Genomic DNA, 18,474 nt, shown 5'->3' on the forward strand with positions numbered 1-18,474 from the left:
CTTTGAGAGCAAAGGGTTAACCAAAGTCAAATTCCTTATTTTTTACGCAAACCTGGCCAATAAAGCTGAATATGAACTAGTGTTTGTAGTCTCACTAGAGCCCCACCCCCCCCCCCTTCTCTTTGTGTTCTCGTCCTTTTGTGTCATCTAAAGCAGGAAGTGCTAGCGGTAGAAACTGATCTGAGGGGAAAATGAGGGAATGATGCACGATCATTAAAAATTAGGAGTTTCTAACTATACAAAGCGTAATGCAAATGGGAAGTGTTCCTCTAAATCTCTCCTTTGCCTGGCTTTACTTCCCCTTCCCAACGTTGCAACCTTGGCTCAGTTTGTGTATTTCTGCCAGTGATATTTGTCATGGTGTTTAGAGGATGCAGACCCATCACTTGTTCAGGTTGACTATACAGATTTCTGCTCAATGTAATATTTTGTCTTTTCTGAGGTTCTTTGCAAAGAATTTGCCACATTGTTGGACACTAAATTAGTGAAACAAGAACGCTTCAGCAGTGACAGATATCGCTGAATGCCACAAGTATTTGTCCCCACCTCAACATGATGGCTACAAAAGTGGAAATGTGCTACGCTATCTCCCCTTTCCCTTCCTGTTGGAGAGGACATGCCTGAGCTGAGAGAGAGGGAGAGCATGCGCATGACGGAGACTGCTGTCACAAGTCATGATATCATCTTTCACATTCCAGAGGACAGCAGGGTGTACAGCCAACACCACTAACAGTCACCAACAACACAGTCACTTAGACACAGCCAGAGTTCAACCAAACACACACACTTTAACACACACACACACACGCACACACACACACACACACACACGCACGCACGCACGCACGCACGCACGCACACACACACACACACACACACACACACACACACACACACACACACACACACACACACACACACACACACACACACACACACACACACACACACACAGTTTGGCACCAAACTTTATCTCACACACACACATGCACACACGCCCATGCCCCACCCATTCACGGTCCATGTTTACACCATGTTCATATTCATCCCCCCTCCAGTGCTGGTGAATAGGGAGCGGTGCTGAGAAGGTAAATAGTTTTGGAACCACTGATCTATACCAATAGAACCCTGGTGACATGAGCCCTGACCCACTATATTTATTCACCATGTACTGCAGGGGGCTGCGTAATATACCAAATATCACGCACAGTAACAAATTGGAATTTCAATTTGAATAGCAATTCTCTCTCTCTCTCTCTCTCTCTCTCTCTCTCTCTCTCTCTCTCTTTGAGAAGTTATTTAAGGAGAGTTTTTAGTCATGAATGACAAATGAAATCACTGAGCCTCTCGTAACTTGCGTTCAAGTGCCACCTTGTGGCGAATGTAATATGTTCATGTGTTATGGATCCATAGGTCTACTTTAGCCTGGTTCTACCAGACCCTCGTACTTCACTTCATTTCATTTCATTTGTACAGAGAAGGGAAATTCAAATTGAGCGGAAGTACTTAGGCGGGCGGAGCCAGGCTAGGTCTACTTAAAGATTCAGACTGATTCAGACTTTTGGCATATTTCAGATTCAATGTACATTTGAAAAAACAAGAATAGGCCTATACAGGTAGCCGCAATGTACATTTAGAACGCAAATTCTGATTAAACTCAACAAATTCAATAAGGCATTGCTGGGTAAAGGTTTGAAGGAGACTAATGTATGGGCTACTACTCTGTACTCTGCGCATTATCGAAAAAAATTAATAAGTGTGGTCTACTTGGATGTATTGGGTTGATATGGCCATACTGGATATATTGTGTTGCTATGGCCCTACTGGATGTATTTGGTTGCTATGGCCTGACTGGATAATTTAATGGGTTACTATAGGCCTACCGGGGCACCATGGCTGGATGGATAGATCACGTGACTGGAGCATCTGCCGCTTGGACGACACTCGCAGCATCGCGGTATCCGGGCGAGATAACGCTGTGCGCCTTTAAGAGCGATCCCTCCTGCACTAAGCCCATCCATCGCTCTGCTCCTAGGCGCCATGTCGGCCAGCTCCGCGTTCAGCGATGAGAAGGGAGGCTCGTCTAGTGTCGGGGAGCCGGAGTACGGCCACGATCCGGCCAGTGGGGGCATCTTCTCCTCCGACTACAAGAGGTACGAGTTTGGTGGATGTGTGGACGCCGTTCCACGGCAGTCTAGAGAAGCCTTGTCCGTGGTGCTGTATGGGAGGGGGAGGTGCAATGGGGATGTAATTTCCTGGCTGCTGAGATATATAGGAAGTGTGTTTCATTGGGCTACATGGTGCAGCCTAAGGAACGCCAGGTGTCTGCACACACACTTTGTGTTATTATTGGAGCAGTGCGTGCATGAATCGGTTGTTGTTAACTACAGTTGACCTGCTTACGTTGGGCTGTCTGCTGTGATTTGCGGCTGAAGGATAGCTGACTTTGTCCTCCATACCTACTCTTTGCTCCGGAGAAGGTGGCGTCTGGTCGCGTTCCGTTTGGATTGCCTTTGCAATGTGTTTTAATGGTATCCATGGTTTATAAAGTCAATGTAAAACCCCTGGGCGATACATACACACAGGCCAACCTACTCGATCCCAGGCGTTCAGATCTGGACTGGAACGGCATGCCCATCATGAGCGTCATTGGCGAGAAAGAGGGCGGGACTTTCAGCTACATAGGATTAGCGGAGAAAAGTGGGCGGGACTTTTCATAGAGTTATCCATTTCCGTTACATGGAGATGTAGAATGCTTTTTCGAAATTGACGTACAAAGTCCATATTAAATCGCTTTGACGTTTTTTGGTGTTATTGTCCTTTTCGTATTATTTCTTGTTCCATGGTCAGTAAACAGGTGTACTTAGCTCATATTAGTTATGAGAGCGGAATTTGCGTAGCGTTTGAACAGGATAACGGTATAACCGATGATCCTCTCCCAGCCCACAGGCCCTGGTGTCGGTGGCTGCTAGGGATTCAGCACCTCTAGTATGGACAGCTCATTGTTCTGCTGGCGGTACTTAATGCTACTTCTACTAAATATAACTCTTTGCTGAATATGAAAGCAGCAGGGGATGGTTAGAAAGTTCAGAAAAAGATTATAGGCTATTACCTTAGCCCATCTAGTACATTAGTCAGACACATTGGTGCATACTGTTAACTTTTTATATTTGACATTAGGAATTTTGTCACAGAGGGCAAATTAATTTAATACTTGTGCTGAATATTTTACCAAGGCAGAAGTATCTCTGATGAGAATGTTATTTTGTGTTTTCCTGGCATAGAGGGAAAGACAGAGGCTTCCAGCTACACACACTTACTTTAAACAACATATTCCAACTGCTGTTCTGTGTTGCATATTTATATTTGTACTTTGATAAATAAAACCATTCAAACAAATCAGCTACAACTCATGTTGTCATTACATTGTGGCGTTGTTTACAGCATTATGGAAAAGCCCCCGAGCAGAATTCACACTGGAGACTGAAACCCAATATGTTGGCATCAACAACCTGACCCTTCTCACTATATGGCCCTTTAATTTAATTCTACTGATTCTGGCTGGCTTTAAATTGTGAATGTGATTACTGACTCGTAGATATTGTTGACTGGATTTTGACTCCACATCCTGAGCCAGCATCCTTCTGAAAAACGACCCCAACTAGCGTTGGCTGGAAGGGGTCCGTCCCTCTAGTCTGGCTCCGCTCATCATGACATGTTAACAACACCCCTGTTGTCATGCATGTCATGAGACTCGTTTAAGTGACATGCCATAAATTCTTGATGTTATCTTCGAGAAAGATGTCTGAGCTCAACTGACGCCTTAATGACCGGTACTTTGGTTAAAAGTCTCTAAGATAATGACTAAATAGTAAATAGAATGGCATGTATTTTTTCAGCAAAATCCATCATTAGATCATAATAACATTATAATATCTAGACAATAAATTATTCCGGGCCAAGGTTATGTGGCATTGAATGCAGAGACCAACCATTTAAATGAATCACATTGAGAGATTATCTGAGATGCTGATCTAGTGTTAGGCGCCTGTGTGAATAGAATCCCTGCTTCAAGCAAACTGAATGTTTCTGTCAGCAGGGGGCTCCGAGTCATTGGCACTAATACAACACTGATGGGAATGGATGACTTTCACTTTCTGCAATAGAAAACAGCCTCCCTCCCTTTATGCCATTCATAATAGTCTCATATGATATTTTCTTGCTTAAAAGGCAGTTTATGCATGCTCTTTACATCTTCTATTATGCCCCATGTGGACAAAACAAGGTACAACTGAATGAGGTTTATCCTCAGCAGACAAAATGATAAAAGGCACCTGCAGCGTTCTCTACTGTCAATGACAACCGTTCTTCATGACTGCAGCGCCCCGTAAGCCGCAGCCGGTGAACGGGTTCCTCTTTAAGCAGTGACAGTGATGGCCCTGCCTGTATTGTGGAGTCCTGTTTCCTTGGAAACATCATCCTTTCTCATGGCTGATGACTCTCCGGTAGGACTGTGTTATCTGCTCATCCCTGCTCATTCATGATCATTTCTCATAATTCTCTATCCCTTTTTGGATGACCTGAATACAGATTAAGTCTGGTTCTTTTCTAGTATGACGTGTCCACGGTCACACTGGCAGTGCCACTGGTTGGCTGCTTTAAAGGGACACTTCACTCATTTGCATTAAGCTTTGTATTGTTAGAAACCCAGTCATTTTTTGAATGGTCTTGCATTCCCTCATTTTCCCCTGAGACGGGAGAGATCCCTTCCTGCTTTAAATTGCGCTAAATTAAGATTTTTCCGTCTTTTAAAGCAGGAAGTGTAAGGGGGGGGGGGGGGCTCTAACGAACTACAAGCACTAGTTCCTCACTTTCAAACCCGCCTAGGGGGTGGGACCCACTAACACTAAAGACCTATAGATCAGATCAGTGCCAGATTTAGGGGTGTATGGTATAAAAACGGTATAGAAAGTACACCGGTGTGAATTTGCGCTACGTTACCGTGTGAACGGTGTGACCGGTAGTGGTGCCGAGATGATGCCTCATGAAACGTCAAAGCCTCAAAGCCAGATGAACCACCAAAGTGGTTCGTGCTCGAAGCTTCAAATGAGTACGCTAGGGACATCTAGTGGTGAATGAAATTATGACAACCCAACCCAAAATGTGATTTTTGCTTCGTGTGCCGATACAACATTAAATCATTTGAGAATTGAAGTCATTTCAGTGATACATGTGTGTGAGTGTGACATTCATAAAATGGCACAGAGCTCATGCTAGAAAATAAATCATTTGGCAAAAGTGTGACTTAACAGACGCTTTTATCCAATGCGACTTACATCGGTAAATACACACATTGACACACTGACGGCAGAGTCAACCATGCAAGGCGACAGTCAGCTGTCAGGAGCAAAGTGACAGGGTGAAGACAACACTGAGCTAGGAGGAGCTGGGGATTGAACTAGCAACCTACTGGTTACAGATCAACTGCTTTACCACCTGAGCTAAGCCGACCCACACTGCATGATAACTGAGAAGGACTCATTAATTTAATAGCCATTAAAGTGTTCGGACAGTGGTTATTGAATTTTTTTGGCAGAATGATAGAACTGATTTTGTAAAAGGGGAAATGTGGATGAGATGTGGGGGACAGTGTTTTGTGTAACTTTGGAGGGAGGTGCAGGGGGGGTAATGTTTCACGTAGCTCCCTACGTGATGTTTACACAATGTGTGATGTTTCGATTGATACTACAGAAAATGCAATGCTCAAACTACTACGATCACAGACTAGTGGTATATTGAATATACCACAAGGTTGTGATCGTATACGGGACATCTTTATAGTCGAAATCTCCCGCCAATACTGAACCCATATTTCGAAGCAGAAGCCCGAGGCGAAGCCTCGAACGTCACACCCTACGTCATTTTGCCAACGTGAATCCTACTCGAAGCGGAGCTTCGCTGGGGGAGGAGCCGAGATACTCGACACACGCCTCGATGCCTCGACGCAAAACGTAACATCACTAGTGACCGGTAGATTACACGAGCGCTACAAAAGCAATGATATAGTACCAGAGACGCAGTCATTTATACGTAATTGGCCTTACCACCATGGTCACGCCCGATCTCGTTTGATCTCAGAAGCTAAGCATGGTCGGGGCTGGTTAGTACATGGATGGGAGACCGCCTGGGTAAACCAGGTGCTGTAAGTGTTAACGGGTGGTGGCCAATAGGTGGTACTCTTCCCTCTGGCCATAACATCTATCCCGATTGCCCCAGTGCAGTGACGGGTACACTGTGCTATGGAACGTGCCTTCCTTCAGAGGAGACTTAATACTGTGATCCTCCCTCACTGTGGTCATAAAGGAACCCAAGAGACTGATCGCAAAGAGTAGAGGCTTCCCCGGTGTCTTGGCCCAACCAGGCACATTCAATCTGGCCCCCTGATCTTCCTCCTGTATAATATATAATGGCTGACTCCTTAATTCCCTTACTGTCCACCTCAAGCTGGTGTGTGGTGAGTGGTCTGGCGCAGAATGGCTGCCGTGCATTACCCATGTGAGTGCTACAGACTGGTGATGGTGAATGTGGTCCCCGCCTTCACTGTAAAGCGTCTTTGAGTGTCTAGAAAAGCGCTAATCCAATCCATCATCATCCATCCTAATATTATCCGGTGCACACAGCTATTGGCCATGTTCTCTAAGATATAGTCCCGGAGCTCTGGCGGGAGACCTGGAGTTCTTTATCAAAATGATATAATATAATATTTGACATCTATAATATGATATATAATATCAAAGCCAAAACCTGTGTGAGCCTCTGTATGATATTATCAATAAATGCTGCGTCGGGATCTCTGAAGGCTACGGTCCTTCCACATCAATCTGAAGTCGAGGTTCAATCTGGACTTCAGAGAGTCAAAGCCAACGTTTCTTCACCTAATTCCTTCTCCACCATGTCTGAGACTCAATACACAGGGCTTATTTGCAAACCTGTACCCGCGTATTGCATTCCGCACCCGACCAGACCCGCTATAAATTGATACCGACGCCCGACCCTCACCCGATGGAAAATTAGACGCTGGTACCCGAACCCGTGCAGGACTCTGGCCGAGATAACCCTCACAACGAGTCTTTTCTTGTTGTGGGAATACTAGAGAGGTCTGAGAACCCGACGCAGTCTTCAATTCATAATAGCATCTGGAGGCGCACACATCTTTTGGCTGTGATATTATATATTATATTATATAGATACCTATATATTCTATAATATAATATTATTTAGACATAGATCTCGAGAACTACGCAAACAGCAACAATCTCTTCTCCTCCATGCTGCAGCTCACTCTGGACTGCAGGGAGTGAACGCTGATTGGCTGTTATTTTACGTCCCTCAGTGATTTAACGTTGATTGGCATTGTGGGAGTTCATGTCTTCAATCCACAAGCTCCAAAAAGTCTGTTTTGCTCAGGTCAAGAAGGCACCAAATTTATGTTACTATTCGACTACATATATGACCCACTTTTAATACGCCACCGGTATAAGTATCCACTGGTGAAATTCTCCTCTAAGAGGCAGTCTGCTTCAACAGGCCTGCAACACGACTCCAGTCGCACACATGTCGTCTTTGGGCTGGGATTTCTCTTTCTCTGAGAATAAAGTGATATAAAAGATACCCAAGGCAACCCAAAAACCCTTTTAAGTAACTGGGTTTTATTAGACTTCATTCAGTGAAGGCCAACGTTCATTTCAAGGCTGCGTTTGTGCGTATGTATAAATTATTCATGTTTATTTAGTTAGCTGTGACTAACTCATGTTCCGACTGCAATTAAGGCATCCATATTGAACTAATGTTTAGTAGGTTTTTGTTGAATGTGCTGAACATTGTCAATTCATTAATGAAACAATTAATACGGTATCAGTATACAAATTGTAAACTAACCCTAAGTTTCATGTAATGCATCATAACCTATAACTGTGACTGTTGAGTTATTAACTTGGTCATTAACTCAACCAATCGGTTATCATGAGTTTGCAACTAATACAGCAGTCCTACTATGTTACAGCAGAACCTCTGATCCAGCAGTCCTGCTGTCTTATAGCAGAACCTCTGATCCAGCAGTCCTACTATGTTACAGCAGAACCTCTGATCCAGCAGTCCTACTATGTTACAGCAGAACCTCTGATCCAGCAGTCCTACTATGTTACAGCCGAACCTCTGATCCAGCCGTCCTACTATGTTATAGCAGAACCTCAGAACCAGCAGTCCTACTGTGTCTTGGTTTGGCAGCTGGGCCAGAGACTAGCTGCCAAAGGTGAAAAAGTCCTTTGTATCCTGGCTCGTTAAGGAGATGTTCTGCCAAAGGAAACTAATTTGAACATGTGGATAAAGCTTTAATAAGGTTTTTTAATAAGTATATTTCTACAGCGCCCAGTTTCCAAGCTGTTTATTGAGACCTTTAGACCCTTTTTTACAGTCTAATATGGCTGACTGAGTCTGTGGTAAACAAGTGTCCCAGATCCCTGCCTCAAGCGCTGTGATTGGTCCGAACAGATGAAGCGAGTGATGCGCCCCATCCGAGGCAGATTTGAGTTCTCTTCTGCCATCAGAATTTTGATTTTAATAGAAAGTCAGATTTTCGTAACTAGCAAACACCAAATCTAGACATGCTATGAACAATGTCTGACTTTGAGAGCCTCTCACTCACATTCTTTGTGACACATGTTGCACATCTTGTATGTCAACAAAAGCAAGAGAGATAGTGAGATGTAAATATAGCGAGAGACAGAGAGGAAGAGGGATGCATTTAGACAGAGAGAGTTGAGAGTGAGAAAAGAAGACAGAGAGAGAGAGAGAGAGAGAGAGAGAGAGAGAGAGAGAGAGAGAGAGAGAGAGAGAGATAGAGTAATAGAACAAGAGACCTGCTCCATCATGACACAGATGTGAAAGCTGACTCATGTTAGAAGAGAAGGAAGAAAAGTGGAATATTAAATGATTTGAGGCAAAAAGATGTTTCCTGAGGGCCCACAGAGATGAAAGGAGCGAGAAGGAGAAGAAATAAGACCAGAAAGAGGGACCCCAGAGAGTAATAAAGGAGTAGAAAGGGGAGAGAATGATAGAGAGAGCTGGAGAGAGAGACAGAGAGAGATACAGAGAGAGACAGAAATTAAATGAACCAGAGAATTTACATGCAAATGCAAGAGGCGGAGATAAGGACATTGAAGGATGCTGTGTGTGTGTGTGTATGTGTGTGTGTGTGTGTGTGTGTGTGTGTGTGTGTGTGTGTGTGTGTGTGTGTGTGTGTGTGTGTGTGCGCGCGCGTGTGTGTGTATTTTCATGTGTGTATGTTTGTGTGTGTGCGTGCATGTATGTTTGTGTGTGTGTGTATGTATGTGTGTGTTTGTGTGTGTAGGGGAAATGATCACAGAGGCAGAATGTCAACATAACAGAGCAGAACGCCAGATCATAGAGAGAGAGAGAGAGAGAGAGAGAGAAAGAGAGAGAGAGAGAGAGAGAGAGAGAGAGAGAGAAAGAGAGAGAGAGAGAGAGAGAGAGAGAGAGAGAGAGAGAGAGAGAGAGAGAGAGAGAGGATAAAGCAACAGTGTGTGAATTAGGTGTGAGAGCGGAGTGAGAGGGAGTGTGCATTCGGAGGGAAATATTGTGATAGAGAGGAGCGAGGGAGTGAGAGAGAGCAAGAGAGCGAGACAAAGAGAGACGGTGGTTCTCTGTCCTCGGCAGCGTTGCATGAAACCAGCCGAGCATTAGTAGGTGGAGCTAGAGAGGAGAGGAGGAGGAGCTGTGAGAGGAGAAGCTGGTGACAAATTGTACTCCACACCCCTCTCTCTCTGTCTCCGTCTCTCTCGCAGTCCCCTCTCCTCTTTCGCCCGGTCAGCATCTGCCTCTGGATGTGTACAGTAAGACACGTTCCTCTGGGATGCTGTGAGATCCAGGGACACGGAACAGAACTCCACTGGTGGGCGAAGACTTACGGCGACAAGCCCTGATGCACCTCATTCAGGAACACAGCTGGCACGATCTGGAATACGTTTGGTCTCGGCTCGTGGATTGGAGTATTGACAGCTGCTATAGAAAAAACAAAAACCTGAAGCATCTTGGAAAACTTGTGTGTCTAATCGCGGAAGAAGATTTGCTGATTATGTTTTGGATTGCGATCCTTTCACAATCCCTGCTTCCAGCAGGCGCCAGTGTCTTGGAGTAGTGGTGTCAGTATTTCTTGGCCGCTCTCTCATTTGTCCTCGTGCTCACTTTCCTACACTAGCTCTCTTGCGCTCTCTCTCACCTCTCACTCTCTCTAACCGGAGCAGCAACAAGTGGTGGGTTACCTCACTCCCCCTGCCTGCAGCGCTCCTCGTTGTATCCTCTAGGCTTCCTCTTTCAAGTCCTCTTTGATTCCTCGTTGGCTTCCTCATTGGCTTCCCTATTGGGCTCTTTTGGATTCCTCGTTGACTCCTTCGTTGACTTCTTCGGCCTTTCTGAGTTCCTCCTTGGTATCCGGTTCTTCAAGATGACTCCCATGCAGAAGCTGCTGCAGCTGCCCGTCAACGCGGTCAACATGGTGAAGACGGTGCAGAACCAGGTCCAGGGCTTCCAGGAGGAGGACAAGAGCCCCGTGCTCAGCCCTGACGGAGCCCACCAGGCCTGGTACAGCGCCCTGCAGCCAGACGAACTCCGCCACCTCCGCTCCGGGGGCTCCGGTGGCGGCGGAGGTGGAGGAGGAGGACACAACTCTGAGGAACGTGCCCCGCTGGAGGAAGGTGGAGGTGGTGGTGGCGGCCAGACCCAACCCCTGCGGTAGGACACCAGAGGGAACCGGGGCTTGCAGCTCTATACATGAGCATCACATCTATACTCAGTGTGGCCTTACCGGGCATCAGGTGTCACCATAGAGGAGCGGTTTAAAGTGGATTAACAACCTTAGCGTTTCAAGACATTGCACAAGCTGGCAAATACATCTTATGCAATTGTGGCTTGCATTTTTGTGTTTGCCGTTTTATATACAAACATATGGTGAGAAACTGTCTCTGGGGCTGTACGTCCATGAGGCTGAAACACACTTACCCCGTTCAGAGGCACCTCAAAATAATAGCTGAGGTAGGTAACTGGAAGTTTTGAATTAATTTAACTTTTTAATTAACATTTAAAGTCGCTCACAGGAAAGGCATTGTCTGCAGTCTGTTGGTTTAGCATCTCAATGATCTCAATTATGCAGCAATCACATTGCAATTTACAATTTTGTCCAGATTCATGTTCCCTCGCTGAAGGACAGTGGGAGTTGGTTATTGGCGATCGGCCCTAGTACTTTTCGACTGTGAGATCCAGCCCTCTTTCCACTACACTCTCCTTCCTCACACCACAGGACCCTCACAATCCCCTCTGATTTGAGTGTCAAAAAAGGCCTTTCCTTGCCTCAACCTCCTCTAAGAGGGAGTGTTTCAGCAGGTTAGCCGGAGTAAGCTATCCTTAACCTCCAGACTCCAGGGAGTGTTTCAGCGGGCTAGCCAGGGTTAGCTAACCGTAACCCCCAGACTCCAGGGAGTGTTTCAGCGGGTTAGCCAGAGTTAGCTAGCCTTAACTTCCAGGCTCCAAGGAGTGTTTCAGCTGGTTAGCCAGGGCTGGCAGACCACAGGCTGTGCTTCAGGTAACCCGAGTGTCGCGGGCGTGTGCAGACCTACCTGGTGGGTTCAATAATTCAGGGCTGCTTGTGAATTCAGTCGTTGATTAGCTGAACGACTCAATGGAAACAAGAGTCCTGTCCTGGGTGTTGGGTGACGTTACAGCGCCCTACATACAGCATGCATGGTATGGTCCAGACGCGCCCCTTCATACAGCATGCACCGTACGGTCCAGATGCGCCCCAACATACAGCATGCACGGTACGGTCCAGATACACCCCTACAAACAGCATGCATGGTAAGGTCAGGTTCCCGCCTACATACAGCATGCATGGTATGACCCGAGTTCAAAGGGTATATTTAGTGTGTCAACAACACACTCATTTAGAATGATGTCACTAAACAAAATGTCAGCCATATTAAACATTGTATTCAATTGAATATTATATATAAGAGTGAAAAGTGAAATCAGAGGAGTGCTCCAAATGTCTGGGGAATTTAGTCTTTACTCTTTAAAGACTAAAGGTGAATGTTTGAGAATATGTTCATTCTTGGCAAGTCCATGGCATCCATTACGCTGTAGTAAGTCAAAGACCTGGCGACGGTGCCTTAAGAGTATATCATGGATTTAAAGGTTGTATCAGCGATGTTAGGTGACTTCACTTCTGTTGGTATTCGAAGCGAGATCCCAAACTAACGGAGGTGGCTCGCCCCTCCCTTCCGTGTTTCGTGCATCCAGTAAAAATTATCATGAACGCAGAAGCAAAACCCCACAATGTATTCCACATTGGTTGGAATACTATTTACTTCAGTTTTGAGTGGTTGGTTGTACCATTTTCTTTTCTGTCCGATCTCGGAGCATTTGCTGCCTAAAGAGACGCATTTTTTGACGGTCTGCTTATGGGGCGGGCAGCTAGCGGATCGTGAGGAAAGATCACATGAATTTGATCATTTATGTTTCGGCCTAGAATCGCTGATACAACCTTTAAGGACTCTATTATTGATCGGCACTTGAAGTTTAAGAGATTGTGTCTTCTTGATTTGTACTTTCACATCATGCGTTTTATTTGAAGAAATTGTATTAACATGATAATTCACATCAGAACATTCATCTAAAATTACTTAGGCTCAAGTTTTAAGTAAGTGTGTTGTGTTTGTGTTCTTGTTTCAACAGCATCACCATTTATACAAACCCATTTATTTATATATTATATTGTGACCTGGTTCTGATCAAGTCCAAAAATAATCTACAACACCCAGGCTTTTAATAGACATTGTCCGCGGTTCTTGATCATATTCTGCTTGATGATTCCTTTGAGAAAATCCTGATTTAAAATTAATAAGAATAAACGTACCTATTTGTTTCGTGAATTAATAATAATAGTGCGTGCGTGCGTGTGCGTGTTTACTGCCCTAGCCCCTTGTTTTGTGCTGCGGCAAGACAGGCAGGCAGGAATTCACTCTCTGCCATTTATTGCATTCTTTGTTGCCGTGGAAACTAGTTTGGATCTCTTGCGAAGTCATCCCAGGATCCTATTTAATGTCACCCCACCTCCTAGCCCATGCACGCACACACACACACACACACACACACACACACACACACACACACACACACACACACACACACACACACACACACACACACACACACACACACACACACACACACACACACACATAAAGCTGAGATTTGGGAATCATTTCATTAATGGAACCATCTTAGCCCCCCACTCCCTTCCTCTTCGCGTTGGTTTATAGTCCTGGAGGTTTAATGGAGTCAGACTCATACACACACACACACACACACACACACACACACACACACACACACACACACACACACACACACACACACACACACACACACGGACACGCACACGCACACGCACACACACATACACACACAGTCTCAACACACACACACACACACACAGTCCCAACTCAACACACACACAAACACAGAAAGTTCTAACTCAACACGCACACAAAAACACACAAACACAAACACATACAACCTAACTCAACACACACACACACACACACACACACACACACACACACACACACACACACACACACACACACACACACAAATACACACACACACACACACAGTCCTAACTCAACACACACACACACACACACACACACACACACACACACACACGGTCGAGCAAACGGGTTTACATGCATTTTTTTTTCTTGCATTTGAGTCTTGAATTGGATGTTGTTTTATTTACAGTTTTTTTCAATTGCTTAAGCAGAAACAACTCAGAGCCTTTGCAAAATGAAACACTAATTGATCGAAACCATATTGTCACCTGTTGGATTGAAAATATTACCATATAATGTTTTTACGTACGCTTAAATAGCAAACAACACACAATACTTTACAGTTACAACAAATACTGCATTTGTACCCAAATGTATTTGCAGTCTACTGTAAATCACAGCAAACAGGAATTGAATGAATTATATCTTCAAGGAACAGGTTGTCCGTATCGCCAACTCGATTTAAGACCGTTAGAACCACCCCCTTAACCAAAAATTTGAGGTTTTCACCTCAGGCCGGGGATTCAGATTCCCTTTTTGTAGATGCAATAGGACCAAAAACTAATTTTTGCCTAGGGTAATATCCTTGCTAAATTTGCACACTACTGAATTCCAGACTTGACTGTCTGTTGCCTCTGTGTCTTATGTATATTGGTCATTGTTGATGTGTTAAAGTAATGTTTTTCTTCTGTGTTTTTACGTATCTGTTACAGTAGCCTGTTTGAAATGTACAAGTTTCCCTTTGGGTTAATAATAAACCTATTGTTACGGGATGAAAATAAGGAGATAACAGAAAATTGGCAATACTGTAAACAAAACATCTGTGACCCTTCTATAGCAAATTGCAGATTGCTAATTGCACAAAAACAAAAAGTTTAGAAATGTGATTGGCAGTGTGTTCTGTGTGAACAGCAAGAGAGGGAATTTAGGAAGAGTGTGCAAGATATAGAGAATTATGTGTAGTGTTGTGAAAAATGTGTGTTTTGGAATGGGCATCTGAGTCTAATGCAGAAAATGTGGTTGGAGTTCAGCAGAATTGGATTGGCAGTTGGTACATGAGTTTCAGATTGTGCAAATAGTGTCTGATGTTCAGATTAATGTGTTTAAACAATTGTGAAAAACTGAAGTCAATCCATGATTCAGGACATGGTTGACTAGTGTTTGGCGAATTTCATTTGATAAATTCGGTCCTGTGTATGTGTGTGCATGCAAGTTGGTGTGTAGGTTTGTGTGTAGGTGTATAGGTGTGCATGTGTTTTGTTGTGAAGTTGTGTGTCTAACTGTGTGTGCCTGCTTGCGTATGTGTGCATCCCTGTACTGTGTGTTTGGTATTCATATGGCTGGGGTTAACCCACAGCCCACCTATTTCCAAAGTGATTGCGTCCATACAATATGTGTGTTGTCCGCACCTGTGTGCATGTGTGTGTGTGCAAGACTTTAAAACAGAAAATGTGCATGAGCTTGCCTTTTTGCATGAGAGAGAGAGAGAGAGAGAGAGAGAGAGAGAGAGAGAGAGAGAGAGAGAGAGAGAGAGAGAGAGAGAGAGAGAGAGAGAGAGAGAGAGAGAGAGAGAGAGAGAGAGATTTGGTCCACTTCTTCGTGCATGTTCTCCTGCTGCAGGTCTTCCTCTTCCTCTTCGTCTACCTGTTGATTCCCCCTCTCACCCTCACTCTTCTTCCGGTTCTTTCCATTTTTGTTAAAGTAAAGGCTGGTGAACTTACCTGCTGCATTTGTATAGTGCTTGAACCTTATTGGTGTGTCTACAATTAAGTAAGCATGTGTTTGCGCACCTGATGGCTGTGTTTAACCAATTTGCTCATAGGTGTGGTCATTTGACAGTCAGTGCTTTGGAATTGCAAGGAAGTTTCATCGTGATATACTTCTGTGTCTAATGTATACAAGTGTGTTTAGTGTTTTGCAACACAAATCACTGAAAAAAGTGTGAGGCTGACATTGTGCTTGCTTATAGTGCTGTACATCTGAGCCAATGTTTTGCTTTTTCAGTGTAATCGTCTGATAATTGTGTGATACTTTTGATTTTAGTGTTTATGCAATCGAATAAACTGGAGGATATGTTTATTTATTCATTTAAACTTTATCACCCCAAAACACATTAAATATTTGCCTGTTCATGAAGCATGACTATCTCACCTGGAATTATTCTAATCTGAGACTGTGAAGTTTTGGCCACTCTGACCTGTGCATTTGTGGTAAAATGTGTAATGGCTACATTCATTGAATTTAAAATCAAGGTTCAAGAGATTTCCTATTTCCGGAGTACTGAGGCTTGTTCTTGTGCTTTAAGAGCTTGCTTTCAAGCCAATAAAACCCCTGTTGTTTGAAGGTCTTAGAAAACAGCATCTACACAATCATTCTCTCTCGTTCTTTCAGTCTGTGACATCTCAACGGCATAGTTGAAGCAGATCGTTTTAATATCTTGATGGGATATACAATTTATTTTTATGGATTTTTATGAACATTACTTTAAATTCATAGTTTTTCTGGCTTTTGTTTTAATTCAACTCCAAACGATTTATTAACCCTTTTTTGCTTAAATCTGTTGTAAACACGGTAAAACTCACGGTCAGAAAGTATTTAATTATCAAAACCCCACCATACCTTGACTGACGTGGTTGTCTTCAGTTAGGGTTTGGTTCAGTCCTGCTGTTTGGGTCTGTCACTAGTGTTTAGATGGTGAGGGAGGGGTGGAGATAGGCCTTGTCAGCTTAGAGCGTGTGGGGAGTGGAGGCGGGTGTCAGCTTGGATCTCCTTCACTCATATCCTCTGCTGTTCTGTCTGGGACTGTAACACGCTGTCTTTCACGCTCACACCAAAGCCTCTGTTTACATATGCTAATAGGGGAAACAGTGCAAGGGATTTATTATAACATTAAGTGGTATAATTTAGTGATGCATCTTGCTGCTTTGACCTAACTGCCTTTTCATCATAAAAGTCAAGACTTTGATTTGCTTTGCTTTTATAGCTGAGAGCTGAGAGTTTATTTGTGATCAACTTACCGTAATTAAGAAACATTGTTTTAACTGTCTTGTACTTCTTTGAATTACAATGAATCCCATTTTTGGAGCCATGATCAGAACAGAGATTCATGCCACGATAACAAGCTGCAGTGGGGTGGGGAGATGTTAATGATGATGATGATGATGATGATGATGATGATGATGATGATGATGATGATGATGATGATCATGATCATGATGATGACGACGATGGCCCAGTGTTGCTGATATTATGACGGTGATGTGGCTGATGATGTCACGATGTTGCTGATATCATGACTGTGGTGTGGTTGATGATGTCACGATGTTGCTGATGTCAATATGTTGCTGATGCCCCCCCTCCCTCCCCAGACACGATGACCTGAAGGAGATGCTGGACAGCAACAAAGACTCCCTGAAGCTGGAGGCCATGAAGCGCATCGTGGCGGTAAGTGAGAACAGCTAAAGGTCAGCATGCAGGAGGAGGAAACGTTAGAGTTTGGGTCGGTCACTTGGTGCTTCAGAGGATTTAGTTGTCTTTTATAAAACGTAGGATGTGACACGAGTAGAACGCCAGGCTGGAGGATGTTTCTAAGTTGATACAACAAATATTTAAATATATACATTTAAATATTGAATATTACAATCGTGCAACCATTTACTATCAATGATTATAACAAATGATGAAACCTGCTGCCTGTCCGGTCCACCATACTGTGTTCCTGGGAGCCAGGAAACTGGGAACAGAAGGAACTGGTATAGTTCCCAACTGGGACCTCATCAGTTTGATTTGATTATGAACTATGTGGTTGGTTCATAATGGATGAATGTGAGATAAATGTACAATGAGCTAAAACCTGCATTCATCCAGAGATCTGTCTGTCCAAGGAGATCTGTCTGTCTAAGGAGAGATCTGGTCCATGCTGAGGTAGCTCATGTATCAGGGTTGCATACATTTTTTCATGAGAAGAGAGGTCGTAAAACTATTATCATCTGGGAGATCCAGATCCAACCAACTGTGTAATTGTTTAAAGACACTGTGTTGACATACAGCTGGGCGTTGGAACCAAATGTAATTATGGGTTGTCTGTGTGTGTGTGTGTGTGTGTGTGTGTGTGTGTGTGTGTGTGTGTGTGTGTGTGTGTGTGTGTGTGTGTGTGTGTGTGTGTGTGTGTGTGTGTGTGTGCTGTGTGTGAGTGTGAGTGTGAGTGTGTGTGTGTGTGTCTGTGTGTGTGTGTGGGTGAGTCTGTGTGTGCATGTCCATGGTAATGGTAATGACATTAAAGTAATTAGTTTGTCTGTCTGCGTTTGCTCTCTCCAGATGATAGCTCGCGGTAAGAATACTTCGGATCTCTTTCCAGCTGTGGTGAAGAATGTGGCCTGCAAGAACATTGAGGTTAGCATTCAGCTACCTGCAGAAATATATCTTCAGCTTACTGGCCATAAGAACCATTGGAATAATTTAATAACTATCTGTCTGTTTGTATGTCTTCCTCTCTACCTGTCTCTCTTTCTGTGTGCCTGACTCTCTGCCTGTCTGTCTGTCTGTCTGCCTGTCACTCCGCCCCAGGTGAAGAAGCTGGTGTATGTGTACCTGGTGCGCTATGCAGAGGAGCAGCAGGACCTGGCTCTGCTCTCCATCTCCACGTTCCAGAGGGGTCTGAAGGTACGGCTAATCCCAGAGCTCGGTACTGAACAGGCCAGTCGGTGATGAGGCCCAAGATTTCCAGCTCTACTGCTGCTGCTGGAGCCTGAGGGAGGGATGTTTCCATAGCGTCATACGGTGTAACAGG

The 18,474-nt window shown here is 44.3% G+C and overlaps 2 protein-coding genes, 1 long non-coding RNA gene and 1 pseudogene across 14 annotated transcripts in view; all 4 read left to right on the plus strand.

Moving 5' to 3' along the window:
- The window catches only part of LOC132464889 (uncharacterized), a 147,943-nt gene that overhangs the window by 886 nt on the left and 128,583 nt on the right, over positions 1-18,474 (plus strand). The window lies entirely within an intron of this gene.
- LOC132464872 (AP-3 complex subunit beta-2) overlaps positions 1,949-18,474 on the plus strand; it is a 61,451-nt gene continuing 44,925 nt past the window's right edge. For 6 of the 12 annotated variants that reach the window (XM_060061507.1, XM_060061512.1, XM_060061506.1 and 3 more), the window contains exons 1-4: positions 1,949-2,153; positions 17,054-17,129; positions 18,003-18,077; positions 18,252-18,347. In XM_060061507.1, the coding sequence (XP_059917490.1) occupies positions 2,041-2,153; positions 17,054-17,129; positions 18,003-18,077; positions 18,252-18,347 (360 nt within the window). In that variant the 5' untranslated portion in view covers positions 1,949-2,040. The remainder of the gene's footprint in view (positions 2,154-17,053; positions 17,130-18,002; positions 18,078-18,251; positions 18,348-18,474) is intronic. The other 6 variants (XM_060061510.1, XM_060061516.1, XM_060061508.1 and 3 more) reach the window with 2 other exon arrangements.
- Positions 6,091-6,209, plus strand: LOC132465257 (5S ribosomal RNA; annotated as a pseudogene).
- Positions 6,995-12,975, plus strand: LOC132464882 (POU domain, class 4, transcription factor 2-like). The gene has a single exon (XM_060061529.1). The coding sequence runs from the start codon at positions 10,523-10,525 to the stop codon at positions 10,811-10,813; it is 291 nt and encodes a 96-aa protein (XP_059917512.1). The 5' UTR covers positions 6,995-10,522; the 3' UTR covers positions 10,814-12,975.

This window comes from Gadus macrocephalus, chromosome 9 (genome assembly GCF_031168955.1).
Source record: "Gadus macrocephalus chromosome 9, ASM3116895v1".
NCBI lineage: Eukaryota > Metazoa > Chordata > Actinopteri > Gadiformes > Gadidae > Gadus > Gadus macrocephalus.